Source organism: Meriones unguiculatus, chromosome 4 (genome assembly GCF_030254825.1).
Source record: "Meriones unguiculatus strain TT.TT164.6M chromosome 4, Bangor_MerUng_6.1, whole genome shotgun sequence".
NCBI classification, from domain to species: domain Eukaryota; kingdom Metazoa; phylum Chordata; class Mammalia; order Rodentia; family Muridae; genus Meriones; species Meriones unguiculatus.
The window spans coordinates 37,700,047-37,717,931 of NC_083352.1; the positions used below are offsets into that span (position 1 = coordinate 37,700,047).

The window sequence follows — 17,885 nt, forward strand, 5'->3', positions numbered from 1 at the left end:
CAGGTCTCGTCGGGACTGGCTGCCCTGTCCTCTCCCTTGGTCAGTTTTTGTATTACAGGTGCCAGCGGTGTTCTCCTGTCATGCGGTGTGCTGTCAGCCGCTTTGAGCAGCATCATTTTAGAGCAAGCAGCTGGTCTAGGAACACCTCTCCTCAGCCCAGTCTCAGGTCCTTGTAGAATAACCCATGGGCGTTTTAGAAAGCAAAGAAAAATAGATAGGTAATTATTTCTTGGTGTTTGACCTTCCAGAGGCAAATGTTAAATTGTTCTAAGAAGCTTTTGAAAACCACTTTAAAAAGCAACCAAGGAGCTGGGCACAGTGGCACACGTCTGCAATTCCAGCACTAAGGGGGGCAGAGGCAGGCAGATTGCTGTGAGTTCAAGGCCAGTCTGGTCTACAGAGCAGGTCCAGGACAACCAAGGCTACTCAGAGAAACCTGTGGGTCCATAATTAAATATGTCCTATAATAGAATGGATATGTTGTTTTTAGTGATAGATGTATACGTTTTCAAAAATGATCCAACTTAAGTTAAGTGAAAGAGAAAAATGTAAAGATACATTACAGAAAACTGTAGAGCCTGAAAAGGTGGTCTGAAAGATGTCTCAGAGCCAGGCATGGTGGTATACTTCTGAAGTCCCAGAACTCTGCTAGGAAGGCTGAGACAGGAGAATTAAGGCCAGCCTGGGCTATATAGATAGATAGGTAGGTAGATAGATAAATAGATAGATAAATATGTAAGTAGATAGATAGATAGATAAATAGATAGATAGATAGATATGCAAGCCGAAGCAGTATTTCCAAAGTAATTTAGTAATTTCGTAATTTAGTTTGTCATTTAACTTTCTATGTATGAATTTAATGAATATGGAAATTATTATGAATAGCTATTTGACCATCCCACATGAGTCCATAAAAATTATTTCTTCAAGTTGACATGCTGTATTTGGAATAGTCTGATGGAGGTGTTGCATTTTTGATAGTGGCAACCTGTAGCCACTATTATGGCCTTACTCTTACTGGTTAGAAATGGTGCCACGTTGTATTTGATTTTAAACACGTTGTGTGTTCAGTTCTTCCTCTGAGAACTTTAGGAGGGATGAGCAAGAAGCCTGAGTACAGAAGTCCTCAGCTTGACTCCAGTATTTCATAAAATTCCACAAGTTTTTAAAAACAAGATATCTCTGCTTTGTTTCTCCTTTAAAAATCTTCACGGAAATTAACATGGTGACCCACGGGATCAGTCACTTTAAATAAAATGAAGACCCCGTTGGTCTATGGTTTTATACTTAGTTGAGAGGAAAATCCCTAAAGTGGTGGGTGACATGATGGATTCTCTATGCAGCCACTCGTATCTTTGGCAGAGTATCCTAGAGTCACCCAAGTAGTCCTCTGGGGTAATGAGATGGGCCACAGGAATCGAGCATGCTGGAGATTCCTGTGGGCTAGGGTTTGGTCAGCAGCCCCTGCCTCCCCTCTACCTGGGGACCCCCGCCTGTTGGATGCTCAGCACTTTCTTCTCTCTAGGGGACAGCTCCACTATTCTTGGGTTTTCCTAGGCTATGGCTTAAACTAATCTAGCTTTAGGTGGTTTGCCAGCCCGGGTTAAGGAGCACGGCTCCAGTGACTCTGGAGTGGCAGAATGAAAGAGCAGCAAATGGCCGAGCTGCCACTCTCTTGTTGCTCCTGGGGCCTGAGCTCTGCCCAACTAGAACAGGACAAAGGGGGCACTTTTAGCCTTGTAAATAGCTTCTTGTGTCAGGGGAGGAGGTGGGGCAGGGAATGGCAGCACCATGCCAGCTTGGCTTGCTGCATTAAGGAAAGATGTCAGGACTTCTCAATTTGCTGCTGTCGGGCAAGTGTGCAATCTGTGTGGGTTTGTTTGAGGTCTGCATTCCTAGTGGAGCATTCCATCAAACTGTTGTTACTTGGCTGGATGGAAGCTGGAGGGACTTCTGAAAGAGAGAAACATCTAGATCACAAGGAGAGAATACAATGCTACTGTAAGTAAATGGATTTTCCTTTGCAGAATTGCAGGTGAGTGTGTGTGTGTCCACCCTTGTGTCCTTAGGGAGAACGGTGCCCTTGTGGGTCACCTCTGGCTCTGAGCTTTTATAAATAATGCAAGCAGTGGTAGGAGGTGAACCTTTGTGTGCAGTGGGCACCGAATCTACATGTGCAGAGGCCAGGGAGACAGGATCAACGGTAGCATTTATGTAAGACAAATGAGTTTGAATGAGTCTCAGACTTGGGTAGCTCATAACACCAAGCAGTATTCCTACCGGAAGGACCCTTCTGTGCTGTTCTCTTAATTCCATGCTTGGAGCAGGCTGAAGGGGACTTGGAGTTATGTGCAGTTAACTGTGTATATGTTCTCAGGGCAGGGGACAGCCAAGAGGAAGAGCCATTCATGTAAACTGGGTTTAGGGTCAGCTTAGTGTCTTGCTTTGACAGGCACGTGAGAGAAGCTTCTGTTTCTGGCTCTGGTTTTCCTCGATGTACCAACGAGATGCAGGATGTGAAAGATTCCCCGAAGCACTAAGTGAATGTAGTTAAATGGCGATGCTGTTCAAGCTCGGGCAGAAGGTCCCAGCATTTCTGGGTTTTGACAGTGATGCCACCCAGTTTTCATTGTTCTCCCTTGTTAACTGTTCCTATCTACAGGTACCCAGAGGCATCTTCTGTTCATGTTCTTTGCTGAGCTTATGGTGTTCTGCTTGTCTGTTACTTTCCTATCATTCTGTGGCTTCTGACTCTAGTGTTAGAGGTGTTTCAGACAAGTGAGCTGAGCAATCCCCTTTTTAAAAATGTCTGTTTCTGGGTGCATGCCGCCACACGCCTTTAATCCCAGCATTCAAGAGGCAAAGGCAGGTGGATCTCTGAGTTTGAGGCCAGCCTGGTCTACAGAGTGAGTTCTAGGACAACCAAGTCTACACAGAGAAATTCTGTCTCAAAACCAAAAGAAACAACAACAAAAAAAACACAAAGGTCTGTGTTTGTCTGTCTGTATTTTTATATGCTGCATGTTTGTGGGTGCCAACAGGTCAGAGGAAGGTGGAATCCCTGGAGCTGGAGATGTAGATGGTCAGGAGCTTCCCTGTGTGGATGCTGGGAACTGAACTTAGGTCCTCTAGGAGAACAGCAAGTGCTCATAACTGCTGAGCCTTCTCTCCAGCCCCACGGACACGTTCTGTAAGCAGGGGAGGAAGGGTACACAGGAGTGGCTGTCACAGAAGGAACAGCTAGCCACCAGCAAGCCTGCATGTTCCACACTGGGACATAGGTCTTCCTAAGACTTTGAGCCAACCGAATTATGTTATTAGCAGATAACAGCATAATGTATGTGCCTGAGCTAAAGCTCTGCTAGATGCGGATATGGAAATTTGCTTTTGAAAAAAAATCCCAGAAACTTCCCAACAGAACACCACTGACTGAAGAACACATGTGTCTCTTACTTTTTTATCATTTATCAGCAAGGGCTAATCAGGACTGAATCTTCAGTATGGGAGCTATCATCACACAGAGTACAAATGGCTGTTTACAGGGTCTCATTTTGACTGACTGTAAGCCTACCTCTATTTTTTAAGTATCTGATTACCTTTTCCATAACAGCATCAAGTGAAAGGAAAAAGAAAGGCTTATAATGCTCTCAGCGCCTAATACTTGTTCTTGACATGACTAAATGATGTATTTTCTTCTTCATGCATAGTTTCGAGGGCAACCCTTCCCAATTTACATGGTAGAGTGGGTCTTCGGATGGTACTCGGCTCCTAGCATGGATTAAATGGCTATCACTTGTCCTTATTACCCACTAAATGTAAGAATTTGGCTGGATTTAAATGCTTAGCATTACAGATTAGCATCTAATAAGATGTTCTTGCATGCGTGCTATTAATATATGATTCTCCGAAGGCTTTTGAAACATTTTTCTTCCGAGCCTTATTAAACTTTCTTTGCATAATACACTCTATATCTTAGTTGCCACTGCTTAAAATAGACAAGCTAATCCCCTGTGTATGAGTCTGCTTGTTTAGAGATGACTCGATAGTCTCACTCAAGGATGTAATTCTGCTGTATTCGGCTTCTATAAAAACACACAATCTCGGTGTTATGGAAATTACTCCCTAGACACTGAGCAAAGAAGAGGCCATGGGGTGTGTGTGCAAGGGTGGATAATGCCTCTTCAGACTCGGAATGATGAAGGACAGCAAAGACAAGTGGAATAAAACGATTGGAAGGCAAGGCAGATTTGCATGTTAGATCACGAAGATGGATTGTGCGCCAAGTAATGATACTGTTTGTGCAGGCTCAGTGGCCGGTGCCAGCAAGACCTGGGCCTGATTTTATCTGCTTATTCTCGAAGTCTCAGTGTAGACATCTGCTTTTTTCGGAAGGGCCCTTCCTGGTGCTTAGTCAGCTTTGCTCATTTAATTTGTTCCTCATTGGGTGGTTAACCATAGAAAAGTTGACCTGATCATTAACGCCACCTTCCCGGTGCCTGGCACAGTGCTGGGTACACCCTACGCACTCAGATATGTGGGATGAAAGGAAGGGCTCGGTTCCTAAGAATGCACCTAGAACAAAGATGCTGTGCGTGTGTTTTGGTATCTTTCTCTCCCAGCTGTCTCATGGTGGTTAGATAGCCCACCCAGTATCCTATCCTTCGTTTCACTGGTTGGGGGGGCTATCTGTTGTCTCTTCTTATTGGGAAGCGGAGCAAAATGAAAACAGTGTCTGTTTGAAGAACTGCCCCTGGCAGCAACCCTCACTGATGCTGGTCCCTGCCCATGGGTGGAGCGATGGGGTGACTCTACTCCTGGCTCCTCATTGGCCCATCCTCCACCCTCTGTTCCCCTAAGAAGTCAAGTATGGATCTTGTCTGCTAGTTACCTTTAGCCCAGTGGGCAGCAGGGTAGGACTCGGCATGTGACTAATGCCCTGAAAGACCTTGGCAGGCCTGGTAAGCACCCGCTGAGCTGCCCTGGCCCCCACCCCACCCCCATCCTCGCTGCCCTTTTCTGATTCTGCTGTGGTGTGTCACCTAGCAGTCAGCTGTCGGTGGCACAGATGGTGAGTGATCTTTTGTGGGCACGGGTACTTTCTAGAATCAAAATCTGAAGACGCTGGTTTATCTGTTCTTTCTCTGTTAGCATTGTTAATCTCTCTTTCTCTCTCTCTCTCACTCTGTGTGTGTGTGTGTGTATACACATATACACATATGCTTACTCTTGCTCTGAGCCGTAGCACAAGCTTAAACAAGCCGAATCAATGTGTTATTATGTTGAGTCCTGTCATATTGTTGGTTAGGGAAAGCAGCTTGTTATTCTGATAGTCTGTGGGGGAAAATGTGTAATAGTATAAATTTGATTTACAAGGATGGTTTTTATTTCAAAAAGTGTTGTTAGTCTCGTGGCCTAGCTTTCAAAGGAATGTGTGCTGTGTGAGCTCGGAGGGCAGGGTGAGCACTTGTTGCATTGCCGTGGAGTTTAGCACAGTGTCTGGGCTCCTTTCCTATTTCTTCCTCAGCTGTGTGCTGGCCTTGAGGGCAATTATTCATCCATGAGTGTTTAAACCAGAGCTGTTCTTGCTCTCTCTAGTGCACACTTAATTATTTTAGACTAGTCTGTATAAATCGCTTATAAGATGTAATTTGGGGCTTTGATATATGTCATTTATTTACCTAGTTTTCTACTGTGTGTCTTGCCCTCTTGTTTTGGCTCTGTAAACTGTAGGTGAGCATTTTTATCACCACGGTAACTTAGTATTCCGAGCTCAGGCTTAATCACAGAGCTTTGGTAGAGGAAATGATTACAATATCTAATATTTATTGAGCAATTTCTTGTTTGTGGCACTGTCCTCGGGTGTTGATGGGAATCCTTTAGTAGCACTGAAAGCTCACTGGGATGGATACTGTTTTCATCTCCTTTTGCAGAGATGCAAACCAAGGTTCATCCAGGCAGACTAAACTCTCCCCATGTCAGTGAGACACGACAAGCAGGCCTTGGTTCTGGAGAGTAGGCCTCGGTACCGTTTTTGCCTTTCTCGCAGATACAATTCCATAACCCCTCTACACTTCCTGGCGTTTGTTTAAAGTCCATCACACCAATTCATTTATCCATTTTAGTTATAATATCTCGGGGAATACAGAAGAAAGTGATCTAATTAGAACAGCCAATCACGGATCGCCTGACATTTATAGCCACTTTCGTTGGAAGCTGAGAGACATGTTGAAATTTAGGCTGGTCTGTTTTACCTGTTGGGGAACTTGTTCTGGATTCTCCTGGCAGATGGAGCACCTGATGGCCTTAGGTGGTTTGGGCTTGTTCATGCTTCTGCACTCATATTATCCCTGTTAGCCTTGATAGTGAGGGTTGAGTGTGTTTGCTTAGGTGGAAGAGAACCAAGTTGTAATTTCTTCCTTTTCTGAACTACGTGAGCATTTTATGGCAAGAATTCTTTGAGTAAAATCTTTTTAATGTGGTTAATAAAAACTTTTTACACACTATAATGGAGAAATGGAACAAAACTAAATGACTAAAGTGTTATCAGAAAAATGATTTTTTTTGGGGGGGGGGAACCTGGACTGTTAGATTGTGGGTTTAATGCCTTGATTGGTCAGCAAGCCATAGCACTCGTGGCTGATCTGGGTGAACCCTAGAGAAGTGTTCTGCCCCTGGAATGAACATGGCATCTTTCTCTTCAAACAGAATTCTGCCTAGGGAGCCACAGGACCATGGAAGTCCACGAATTATTCCGGTATTTTCGAATGCCAGAGCTGATTGACATCCGACAGTATGTGCGTACCCTTCCAACCAACACACTAATGGGTTTCGGAGCCTTTGCAGCACTCACCACCTTCTGGTACGCCACAAGGCCTAAGGCCCTGAAGCCACCATGTGACCTCTCCATGCAGTCTGTGGAAGTAGCGGTAAGTAGGGTCCCAGCCTGCCCTGTGGGCTCTCTCGTCACGTTCTCTGACTACTTTAACCTCATGGATTTGTGGGTGAGGACAGTTTAGAAAGAGTGGTGGGTAGTAAACACAGATAGAAGCCTAATGATAGCGCACAGGGATGGAAAACGTGAGGTGGGTTAGTTGTCTCTCCACAGTTACACTGGAGGTAGTTCCAGAAAGCACATTGAGCTTCCCTGGGCTGGGCTGCGCATAGGAACAGAAAATTCCACCAGGAGAAAAAGCACAGACCCAGATCCAGCAGGGAAGAGGCAGCAGAAGTTACAGGGAATTTTCTTGTGGCACACCTGATCTGTAGAACTCATTCTCACACTGTTGAAAGGGGCTCTGGCTTCACACAGGCTAAGGCTATAATTGGCACTTAACAGATTATCGTGGCCTCGGGGTCTAGGACAGGACAGGAGGAAACAGCCTGAGGCAAGGACACAGATGTCCTTGCATTGTGAGTGCAATGTTGTCTGTGGCCAGAGCAAACCAAAGGCCATGAAGTAGCCATGACCGTGAAAGCCCAGCGTGTATGATTAGGGTAGGGGGCGGGATGGCATAAGAAGTCTCTAGACCCGTCCACATGGAGAATCTTCCTTAGAGCTCCTGTCTCCTCTTCCTTTCCTACTTAATCTCTCCAAAGCTCACAGAAAAACACAAGCCAAGGAGCCACGTTCTCTGGCTGCTTTGACCCATCACCTACTTTCTGCCTCACAGTTGCTCTCTTTCCTCTGCTTTGGTCAGAGTTAGCTTTCGGTAGTTATTACTTTCACCACAGAAGGAGGTTGTGAAACACAGACTACTTTTTTGCTGCTTTTAGATAGAGAGGTTAAAGGTCTCCCAACTTTCCCCCAGATTAGTTGCTGTAGCAGACCAGTGTGCCTATCCATAGAAAGCCCCGGCCAGATTGATAGCTTTGTGCTGCTGATGGGATTTTAGTTCTTTACTTTAAATCAGCTCTTGAATTCACTAATATGAAATTCTTAAGATATACCAAATGTGTCAGTAGTCTGTGGCAGATACAGGTAGGGACTGTCACTGAGAAAGCCAGGCTTCATTTCTACTGGGACAGTACGGGTGGCGTTCTGCCTAGCTTACCACACACCAGTGACGAACTTAACTTTTTCTTGAGTTGATGTGACTTTGTGGCATTCTTCCTCTTCTGCGTGGCACCTGGTGTCCCAAGTACCATTGTTGTCATGATCAAAAGAGTAACTGACTAGTAAGTTTAGACACCAATAATTCAGCAGTAACTGTTGGAAATGCCCAAGTCTCACTAGAAGAGACATTATGGGGACACATGCAAAGAAAGATTTATTTATGTTTATTTTATTTGTGTCTGTATGTGTATGTGTGTACAGTGCTGCATGCAGATACTCTCAGAGGCCAAAACATGATGTCCTGGCCAGGACTGGAGTTACAGATGGTTGTGAGCCGCCGTGTGGGTGTGGGGACTGAACCTGAGTCCTCTGAGAGCACAGGCAGTGCTCGCAACCACCGCGCCATCTCTGCAGCACCCAGTGTGTGTGTGTTTTAACTTCTATCTTAGCGTGAAATGATCGCTCCTTATTAAAACAATTATATTCCGTCCCTGAAGAACAGTTTACAATTACAGATAAACAGGACACTAAAATTATAATTTTACTATCCAGTAGATAGTTCTGATTTTTCTCTTTGTTTGTAAGAAATAGATGTAGACCTGAGTTTCAGAATTCAGAGATTTTTAGAATAATGAACTTGCTTTACTTTTTAAAAACTGAAATATAAAATTTTAAGTTTAAACATAGTCGGAGTTTGGGAACTCAGTGTGTCATTATAGACACATTGTTATAATGAGCATTGTTTATGGGCCTCTGTTGGCAAGAAAGCCATCTCACTCACTTCCTAAGGTACTGTTTCCTGTGACTACTCAGGGTGGTCGAGAAGATGTATGTGTGCTGTGGACCCGATGGGAAAGCCAGTACAGCTCTGCCAAGTGGCTGTACTGAGGATGCTTTAGTCAGGCTCTACTTCCTGTCCCAGATTGTGTGGTTGCAGCTCACCCATGAGCCCGGGTGACCTAAAGGCCAACCTACCCTTGGGGTCAGGTTGTGCCACGATGCTGTGCCGTTCCATGACTGAAAACGGCTGGTTTTGTGAGGGTGGGTTGTTTGTTAAATCACTTCCATACCTTATATACAAGATCTCCTATTTTCTTCACCTGTCCTTGCTTGTGATGTTTGAGCTCCTCACATTCCCTTAGAGAAGATGCTGCTCACAGTGGTGACAGTGACATGAGACCTGTGTTGATTGGTTAGGGTCTAGGCCCTGGTGGCTGCAGTCAAGGGGCACATCAAGACTTGTGAGGCTGAGAAATGTGTAAACTGATGACATGACCTAAGGTACAGTAAAGGGGAAGGTTTTTTAATTGTATGAAGGAGAAAACTGTCAGAGGCATCTGGAAGAGTCTAGAGCAGAAAGAGAAAGTAGTAGGCTGAACACGGCCAAGAGAGTGGGCCTGGCAATGAAAACAGCGGGAAGGGCAGGTGAGAGTTGAAGACAGAAAGACCAACAGAGGTAAAAGAGGGACCAAGAGAGAACGAAAGAGAAGAAGATGGAAGAGAGAGCATAGCGAAGTAGCAGGGTTACAAGGAGAATGGGTAGGTGGTGGAAGCCCATGGGCTGCTGAAGTGTGGGGTAGGGGCAGCTGAGAAGGGCCAGGATGCAGGATAGACTCTGAAACATGGCCAGACACCTGGGAAGATACATCCAGAAACTCTCCGGGTTGGTGGAAGTGGACTAGGAGACCGGAGGGTGGAGTGCGGGGTTAGGGCTGCAAACCTTGGCTCATCTTTATTTGACCACTTGTACAGTTATTTTGCAATCAAGACCAGGAGAGAGCTGGCCATGGGAAACAGTGACCACGACCTTGAGGTGACAAAGGGTAAGTCAATGGAAGTGGCAGCCTGGGCTAAATAGCAAGATCCTGCCAAAACAAAACAAAGAAGAAAAGAAAGGTAAATGGTGGCTTCTGTGGCTATAGAATCAAAAACTGTTAAGAATCAGGTGGTTGGGTATATAGGGGAGCAGAGGAAGGCATAGAGTTACGAGACCCCAACTATTCTGTCTGTTCTGGATCTGCCTTTGGCCCAGGCTAGACACAGGTGTGGCTGGAGGGGAACTCAGCCCACTTTTGATGCTCAAACGACAAAGTGCAGAGGAGATCCATGGGAATTACTGGATACTGAAGGGCGGCAGTAGAAAGAAAAGAGAGATAGATGTTAGCACTGAGTGCCTTGCCTGCTAAGTTAGGTTAGAAAGGCTTGCCACTACCACTTCAGTGGAAACTCATGTTTGCTTCTCCTACGGTTATTGAAATGAACAGATTGGAACACATGAAAATGTATTTGTAAGTCCTGTAAGCCCTTAGCCTTTCTAGAACAATCTTTAGACTATCAGAACTTAGGGTAGAATATGCTTCTGGTGACTAAACCACAGGCCTAGCAGATTTAGTGTCTACATGTGTTACCGCATGTGGGTTCAAGTTCAGATTCATAGCTTCTACTAGGAGAACCAGCTCCTTGGGTATCACTTACCTTGTTTCCAAGTTGGATGAGTTAGCTCCAAGGTAAATGGTATTGGGGATGCATGCTAGCTGACGACCCTCATCCATTGAGGGTCAAAACTGAACATTCATGTGTCAGGCCGCATGTGGCTAGTGATTCTTAGCATGTTAATCATATGTTCCAGAAGGTCTAATACAGTCCCCCTGCACTCACAGAATACATTTGTCAGGCTTGCATCCATTCAGCAAGTACTTAAGCTTCTGCCACACGACGTACATAACAGCGGGGCAGGACAGGTTCCTGTCCTTGTGAAGCCTCTGGCCAGTGAGAGGAAATGCTCAGGGCCCTCATCTCTGTGGCAGAGGCTAAGTGCCATTGTTCAAGTAAGAGCTCACGTGCACACGGCAACAGGAACAGCTGGCCTGGTGTATATTTAGACATATCTGGGGGACATGTTACGGAGTGAGATTTTTCCATGTAACCACATGGAAAGCAGGTGGGGGCATGCTTCCACCTGCTCTGCTTTCCCATGTATATGTGTAAAGGCCCACTTACAAACTGGCAGATGCACTCTCTTCATCACAACAGAGCGGGTCGTTGACTCACACATTATTATGAAAACTTACTCACACCACACTTGTGGAAATAAAACAAGTACAGGCCTGTAAGGGTAATGATGGCGAAATTCTAAAGAATGGCCATGCCCTTTTGGACTTGGAAGCCCATGGCCAAGTTCTCTGAAACAGGGAACTCTGGTTGGAGTGGGCAGCATCAAATACTCCTGGGAGGAGAACACCCAGGATCAGACTTGAGTGGAAAGTGCTATGGAACGAGATTGCAGTTGAATGGTGGTGTCTCTGGCTATTTGACACAAGCCTGAAGGTCTGGGAAAATGTCAAAGCCATTTGGTTGTACGAAGAGGACCAGTGATCTATAATAGAAGGGAAAGTAGCAGCTGAGTACTGAACAATATTAGGAACCATGAAGGCATGTGATTATTTCGGCAGCTGTTTATAAATATGACACAGTAAGTCCTGCTCTGCTGTCATCTGTACATGTAAACTAATTCTCACCCTGTGGAGTGTTGGGACACAGAGCAGTCAGTAGCATGTGTGGGACTGGAAGGACCCAAGAGGCTTCAGAAGTGGTGCGGTGAAACCCCAGGCGTGTATCTGTCATCGCCACGTGAACCCTGTGTTCAGGCAGCAGCCACTTCCATTGACTTACCCTTTGTCACCTCAAGGTCGTGGTCACTGTTTCCCATGGCCAGCTCTCTCCTGGTCTTGATTGCAAAATAACTGTACAAGTGGTCAAATAAAGATGAGCCAAGGTTTGCAGCCCTAACCCCGCACTCCACCCTCCGGTCTCCTAGTCCACTTCCACCAACCCGGAGAGTTTCTGGATGTATCTTCCCAGGTGTCTGGGCATCTGGAATGTCTTCAGCAGACAGTCCTGACAGGGCAGTAGGGATAAGAGAGAAAGAAAGCATTCTAGGGTGCTTCTGTTTACGGGTTCTTCTGGAAGTTTGCAGACATCAGTGTTCTTATACCTTGGTAAGGTGACTTCAGACCTTTCTCAAAACTGAACAGGCTTAGTGAATTGTGAAAACCTTTCTGAATTTTGTTTTCTTACTACACCCATCCTTTTGGAACCTGAAGATAAGCAGGGGCTCTCAACCTTCCTAGGGGTGACCCCCAGCCATAAAATTACTTTGTTGCTGTTGCATAGCAGTAATTTTGCTCTTTTATGACTCATATGTAAACATCTGATATGCAGGAGAGCTGACATGTGAAACACATGCAGCAGGTGCCTGAGGCTTTGAACCAAGAGGGAGGAGAAAAGGGGTGGCAATGAGCAGTGGCAGGGTGCTGGGGGCTCCGTGGGTGGGAGCAGGGGTGACTGGGAGCTAGGGGCAGAGCTGCCAGCTTTTACACCAACCCCAGGCTACAGAAGGAAGGCAGGGTCTTAGGAATTTAAGGAAAGAAAGCAGCTGATTATTAGTGTTAAAAAACAAAACAAAACAACAACAACAAAAAAACCTATATGTTGGAGCCAAAAAGATGTCCCAGTGGTCAAGAGTACTTGTTGTTCTTACATAGGACTGAGGTTCAATTTCCAGCACCCACATGGTGGCTTGCAGCCTCACATCTGCACTCATACACATAAAAATAAATAAACCCAAAATAACAATGTATATAATATATAACATACATATATGTTACATAGTCTCCAGAATCAGGAGATCCCCGCCTTTGCCCATTCCTGCCCTCAAGGGGAATTTGGAGCTTTTACTTTGTAATTTAGCCTAATTCAACCTGAACTGTGTTTACTAATTCAGTGTGTACAGAGGCTGATCTCAAAGGGACCTTGCCCCCTATAGATGCCGGAGAATATACTGGTAGCATTGGTAGCAAAGGCCTTGACTGTAGTGCTTTAGAGTCACCCTCTTGTTTGTAAACTTGGGAAGCCATATCCACGTTGGAGCAGACCTGTAACCCCCTGCTTTCCAGTCATGATCGCTTAGGCTCTGCACAGTGAGCCTGTTTCTGAAGCACAGCCCAGTTCCCACCCCACTTTCTTTCGGCAGGTTAGAAGGACCACAGGGAAGACCTTTTCCATTTCTCCTCTTCAAACCCTAGCCTTTTCCTTATAGTTCCGCGACAGTGGGGCCTTTGCCCAGCTTTACCTGTACTTGAGAGTTAGTATCTCTTCTCTAACATCTCCTTAAGGCTTCATTTTCAAGCCTTTGCTTATTAGTTTAATTGCTAATAATTAGAATTATAATAAACACCTTATCCTTGGGTTATGTTGTCAAGATGATGAGGAACACAGTTAACTTCTGGTTTGGTTTCCATCTTTCCCCCAGCACTGAAGATTAAATAACACCAAAAGCTTAAACTGAATTAAAGAATTATTTAGCTAAACATGACCCTCAAGAGTGGGGGCTTTCAACCTTCCTAGTGGTGACCCCCAGCCATAAAATTACTTTGTTGCTGTTTCATAGCAGTAATTTTGCTGCTCTTAGGAATCATATGTAAATATCTGATATGCAGGAGAGCTGACATGTGACACCCCCCACCCCTGTCAAAGGGTCATTTGACCCTCCAAAGGGGTCTCGATCCACAGGTTGAGAACTGCTGCTCTGGAGCCGTTGGAGAGTTGGAAAGTAGATGGAGAGAGTTGTCCTGTGTTGAAGGATATGCTCATCACTATTTAGCTAACCCCAGCTGTTTCTCAAACTTACCCTGAACTCAGTACTGTGATTCTCCAAGCCTTGATTCTTCCCCTTTCCCTGTCATGACAGAGCTCATGTTCATGACATTGCTGCTCATGCCCCCTCCCTGGGCCACTGCTGCAGTCTGAGCCCGTGGAAATGCTTTTTCCCTCTAGTTCCTCCCCACAGCCTGTCCTACACACGGTCTATGCTTGTGCTAGGTTCCTGTCTGTGGTGCTGGTCTAATCTTCACTCCCTTGCTTGGGACTTGTCTTTTGGATCCCCTGACATTCATATGGAAACCCAGAGACCCAGAGTGCTGGGTCCCACCCTCCGTCTCAGGTTCAGCCATTATCCATCCCTATCCTAACAATTTCAGCTTCCCCAGTCTATGTTTCGTAGACCTGCGCTATAAGATGTAAGAAATATTAAGTATGAGCCTTTCTATTAAATAATATAAAGCTTTTTATCTCTTCCACCTTTTAGGACTTTTATGCACATTTTTAATCCCCCATCCCAACCTGATAAAACCTTTGTTTACACAAAGGCCTCAGGCTGCATTCCAGGAATTTTATGACTTTAAGTCACATGGCTAACCAAATAAGACTGTGAGGTCCGGCTCCGGCCAATGGGATAAGGACACGGTCACCACCACCAAGTGCATTCTTTTGTCTCTGTATGTTCACCCTTCTGAGTGCGACCTCTTGTTTGCCTGGTCCACATATTTAACTGGAAGGATGGTCTCCCCCCCTCCCCCTCTGACCCAAACTTATTTTCTAACAAAGAAAAACCTGGTGAGTCTGCCCCTCAGGGTCCACACCTCCTCTTGCCTGTCCTTGATCTTCCTTGTGTTGGAACTGGCCAGTATTCCTTAGAAGCTCTCTGGTCATTCAAGGACAAGATGTGTTAGTTACTTCTGCACCGCAGTGGCCACAACGCCGGACACAACTTCTTAAGGCAAGAAAGGTCATGACCTCCCAGTCTCACAGGGTTTCTGCCACCACAGCAGGGAAGGCACTCTCGAGCGCCAGTTCACTCTGGCTGCAGAAGCTGTTCATGTTCCCACAGACAGGAAGCAGAGAGCCAGCCAAAAACCCAGGCCAGATACACCACACCGTAAAACACCTACACCTGGTCACCCACGTCTGTCTATGATCCCTCACCTTTTGAAAGTTCTACATCCTGTTGATAGAGTGACTAGCTGGAGCACACGCAGTAACAGTATGAGCCTGTGGGTGGGTTCAAACATCCTCCCCCTGGACCCCAAAGCTAAGGATCATTTCACTACATAAAATACACTTAGTCCAACTTAAGAGTCCCACAGCCTTCACAGATCTGTCACTGTCTAAAAGTCAACATCCAGAATCTTTGCTGAGATCCCAAACAGTTAGCTATGGGTCCTAGAAAATACAGAACCTATATGCTTCCTATATACAACCACACAGAGTAAACACCCTCATTCTGAATGGGAGGAATGGTGGCATAATAAGGAAGGTGGGGCAGGTAGGACCAAGCAAGGCACACAAATCCTACAAATGCTCCATGCCCAGCACGAGAGGCACTTGTTGTGATATGTGTTCTGGTGGGCTTGGGAAGCCCCTCTCCTTACCGCATGTGACACACACAGCCTCCGTCCTGGGATGGCTCTGTTTCGTGTTTAACACTTTCCTTGGCAGACAGCCTGTGTTCTTGTCACTGGCATCCTGTAACTCTCTTGTAACTTACTCTTCACTTTCATAGCTTCATTTTACAGACCTCTCAGGGCCTCCCTGCACCAAATTGGACCTTCATATGCCTGGCCTGGTTCACAAGATTTTCTTAAAACTCTTGGTGGAGGCCGCCATGATTCTTCTATTCTGCATGCCCACACAACTAGTACCATGAAAAAACCGACCCATTTCTGCTGTCAGCCTGAGCAGTCTTGTGCCTTCTTGCACCATGGCCACAGTCACTTCTGAGTTCCACGGCGGCAGAACCTGGGGAAAATGCTTTCTTAGGGAGCTCTGTGCAATTAAAGCATCCCAAGAGGACACACTTTTATTGTCTCCAGAGCCTTCCAAAATAGCACCACTGGCTAGGGAACAAGCATTCAAAACAGGAGGCTGTGGGGGACCGTTCAGATTCAAGCCATAGCAGGAGTCTTCGGCTCCCTGTGCCTTATTTACTTACTAATCCCAGCTGCTCCACTTTGAGCTGGGAGAGCCTCTGTTTGGAATGCAGGCCTCGTCCTTGCTTTTAAGGTGATAATAGTGTATCGAGAAATGCCATGAACGTTCCCGTCGCCGTCAGTGGATGAGTTGGATGAGTGGTAAGGAAGGCACCATCCTGAGCAGAGTGTCATGAGACCCTCCCTGTGGGCAGCATGGGACAGCCAGGCTGCCTGGCCTTCACTTGGTGGGTAAAGTGGATTGGGCCCAAGCCCAGGAGGTAGTAATTTGTGGCACATAACCCTTCTGCAGCCAACCTCCCATCTCAGCCTCTACTCCTATTACCTCCTTCCTATTTCTGTGCCCTTGATCTTTGTGTGTGTGTGTCCTGCATTCTATAGGCTTCTCACTAGGAGTTGGGCCCATCAACTCTGACTGCCCTTTGACCCTGCCTGATGGAGTGGCTTCCTATTTTCTTTCATCAAACCTCAAGCCAGAAGTGATCTCTGATCTCTTCCGCTTTTTGGACAGTCCTTTCTTGTGGTGCTGGAAGATCTCATATCATGGTCTAACTTCCCTCAAGGGTTTCCCATGTGCTGTAAATGTGAATTTCCCTCCTTGAAATGTGGAACGAGAATTGGGCTCTAACCTAGTAGTTAGAGGCATGTTCCTGAGGCTTTCTGGACCTCCCGCAGTATCTCTGGTCCTAGAGAAGTCCATAGCTCCTGCTACTTTAGGAGGCTAAGCACTGACATTCTGTCCATGCCCAAGACTCCCCGTACGTAGGCCCTGGCAGGTGGAGACAGCTTAGATGAAGATGTTCAGCACACCAGTCCATGTTGCGCATCAGCAGCTGGAAAGACCTGCATCTCCTCACACTTATATTCAGTAGCCGACGATTTCAACCCTGAGGCGCCACTCTGGAGCTGCAGGTCCTAACAGATTGTAGTGTAGCTGGAAATGAGAGAGAGCTGTAGCAGTAACCTCAAGTGTAGGTGACTCATGGGGGTGAAACTGAGTGGTCTATTGTTTCCTCCTCAGGGAAGGATTGATCTCTGTTCTGTTGGTGGATGCCTTTGAGGATTGTTCAAGTATATGCGATGGTGGCATTTTCCTGTTGTCCTCTCTCTCTGGCCTTGTCCAGCAGGTCATGTACTTACAAATCTGTGAGCTGCAACAGATAAATCTTCTCTTTCTCCTCTTCTTCTTTTTCTCTGTTTTCTTTCCCCCTTGTCTTAGCCTCTTTCCTCCAGAGCCGCCATGTTCTTCAAGGAAACAGCTGAACATTAGCATGCCAACAATTCCACATTTCTTCATTCAGCTTCATTCTTCATTAGCCACTGCATAGCAGTTTGCATTTATTTTATATCTAACTGACAGTGATTGCGTGTGTTGATGGAATAGGCTCAGAGAATCTACTTTACAGTCCCATCATTATTTATTACAGTGTATTCATTATCTACCTGAGAATTGCTAGAACAGGAGAGTTTAAGTGTTTGTATCACAAATAAATGACAAGTCTTAGGAAAAAAAAAATCGGCTTGTTGATTAGCTTCGTTTGTCCACAACTTACGTCAAATCTAGAGGCACCATGCTGTGGGCTTCTTGTTAACATCCTGCTTGCCTCTGTCCTTCCCATAGGGTACGGATGGTGCACGGAGGTCGGCGCTCCTGGACAATGACAAGCTCTTGGTGTACTACTACGATGATGTCCGAACGCTGTACGATGGCTTCCAGAGGGGCATGCATGTGTCAAGTAAGCCGGAGCTGCGCTGCCGTGACCCACGCTTCGCCCGTGTCTCATGAGCAATGAGCAGCCTTCCTTTCGAAAAGGCACACCTGCCGGGCTTTCACACACCCAGCATTGCAGTGTTCTGTCTCCTGGAGTTTGTTTAGAGGCAGTCTCAAAGTGGATAGGACTCTCCACGTGTTCTCTGTGACCAACAGTGATACAGGGGCAAATACGTCCTACATTTGGTGGAAAGTCACGTGTTCTGGACTCCAGGGTTTTCTGTAGTTTAAAAGA

At 46.0% G+C, this 17,885-nt stretch overlaps 1 protein-coding gene across 4 annotated transcripts in view; it reads left to right on the top strand.

Moving 5' to 3' along the window:
* The window catches only part of Acsl1 (acyl-CoA synthetase long chain family member 1), a 65,334-nt gene that overhangs the window by 14,855 nt on the left and 32,594 nt on the right, over positions 1–17,885 (top strand). The window contains exons 1-3 of one of the 4 annotated variants that reach the window (XM_060381731.1): positions 1,823–2,001; positions 6,706–6,926; positions 17,501–17,615. In XM_060381731.1, coding sequence (XP_060237714.1) covers positions 6,732–6,926; positions 17,501–17,615 — 310 coding nt within the window. In that variant the 5' untranslated portion in view covers positions 1,823–2,001; positions 6,706–6,731. Of the gene's footprint in view, positions 1–1,822; positions 2,002–4,933; positions 5,069–6,705; positions 6,927–17,500; positions 17,616–17,885 lie in introns of those variants that run through there. The other 3 variants (XM_060381732.1, XM_021650764.2, XM_021650763.2) reach the window with 3 other exon arrangements.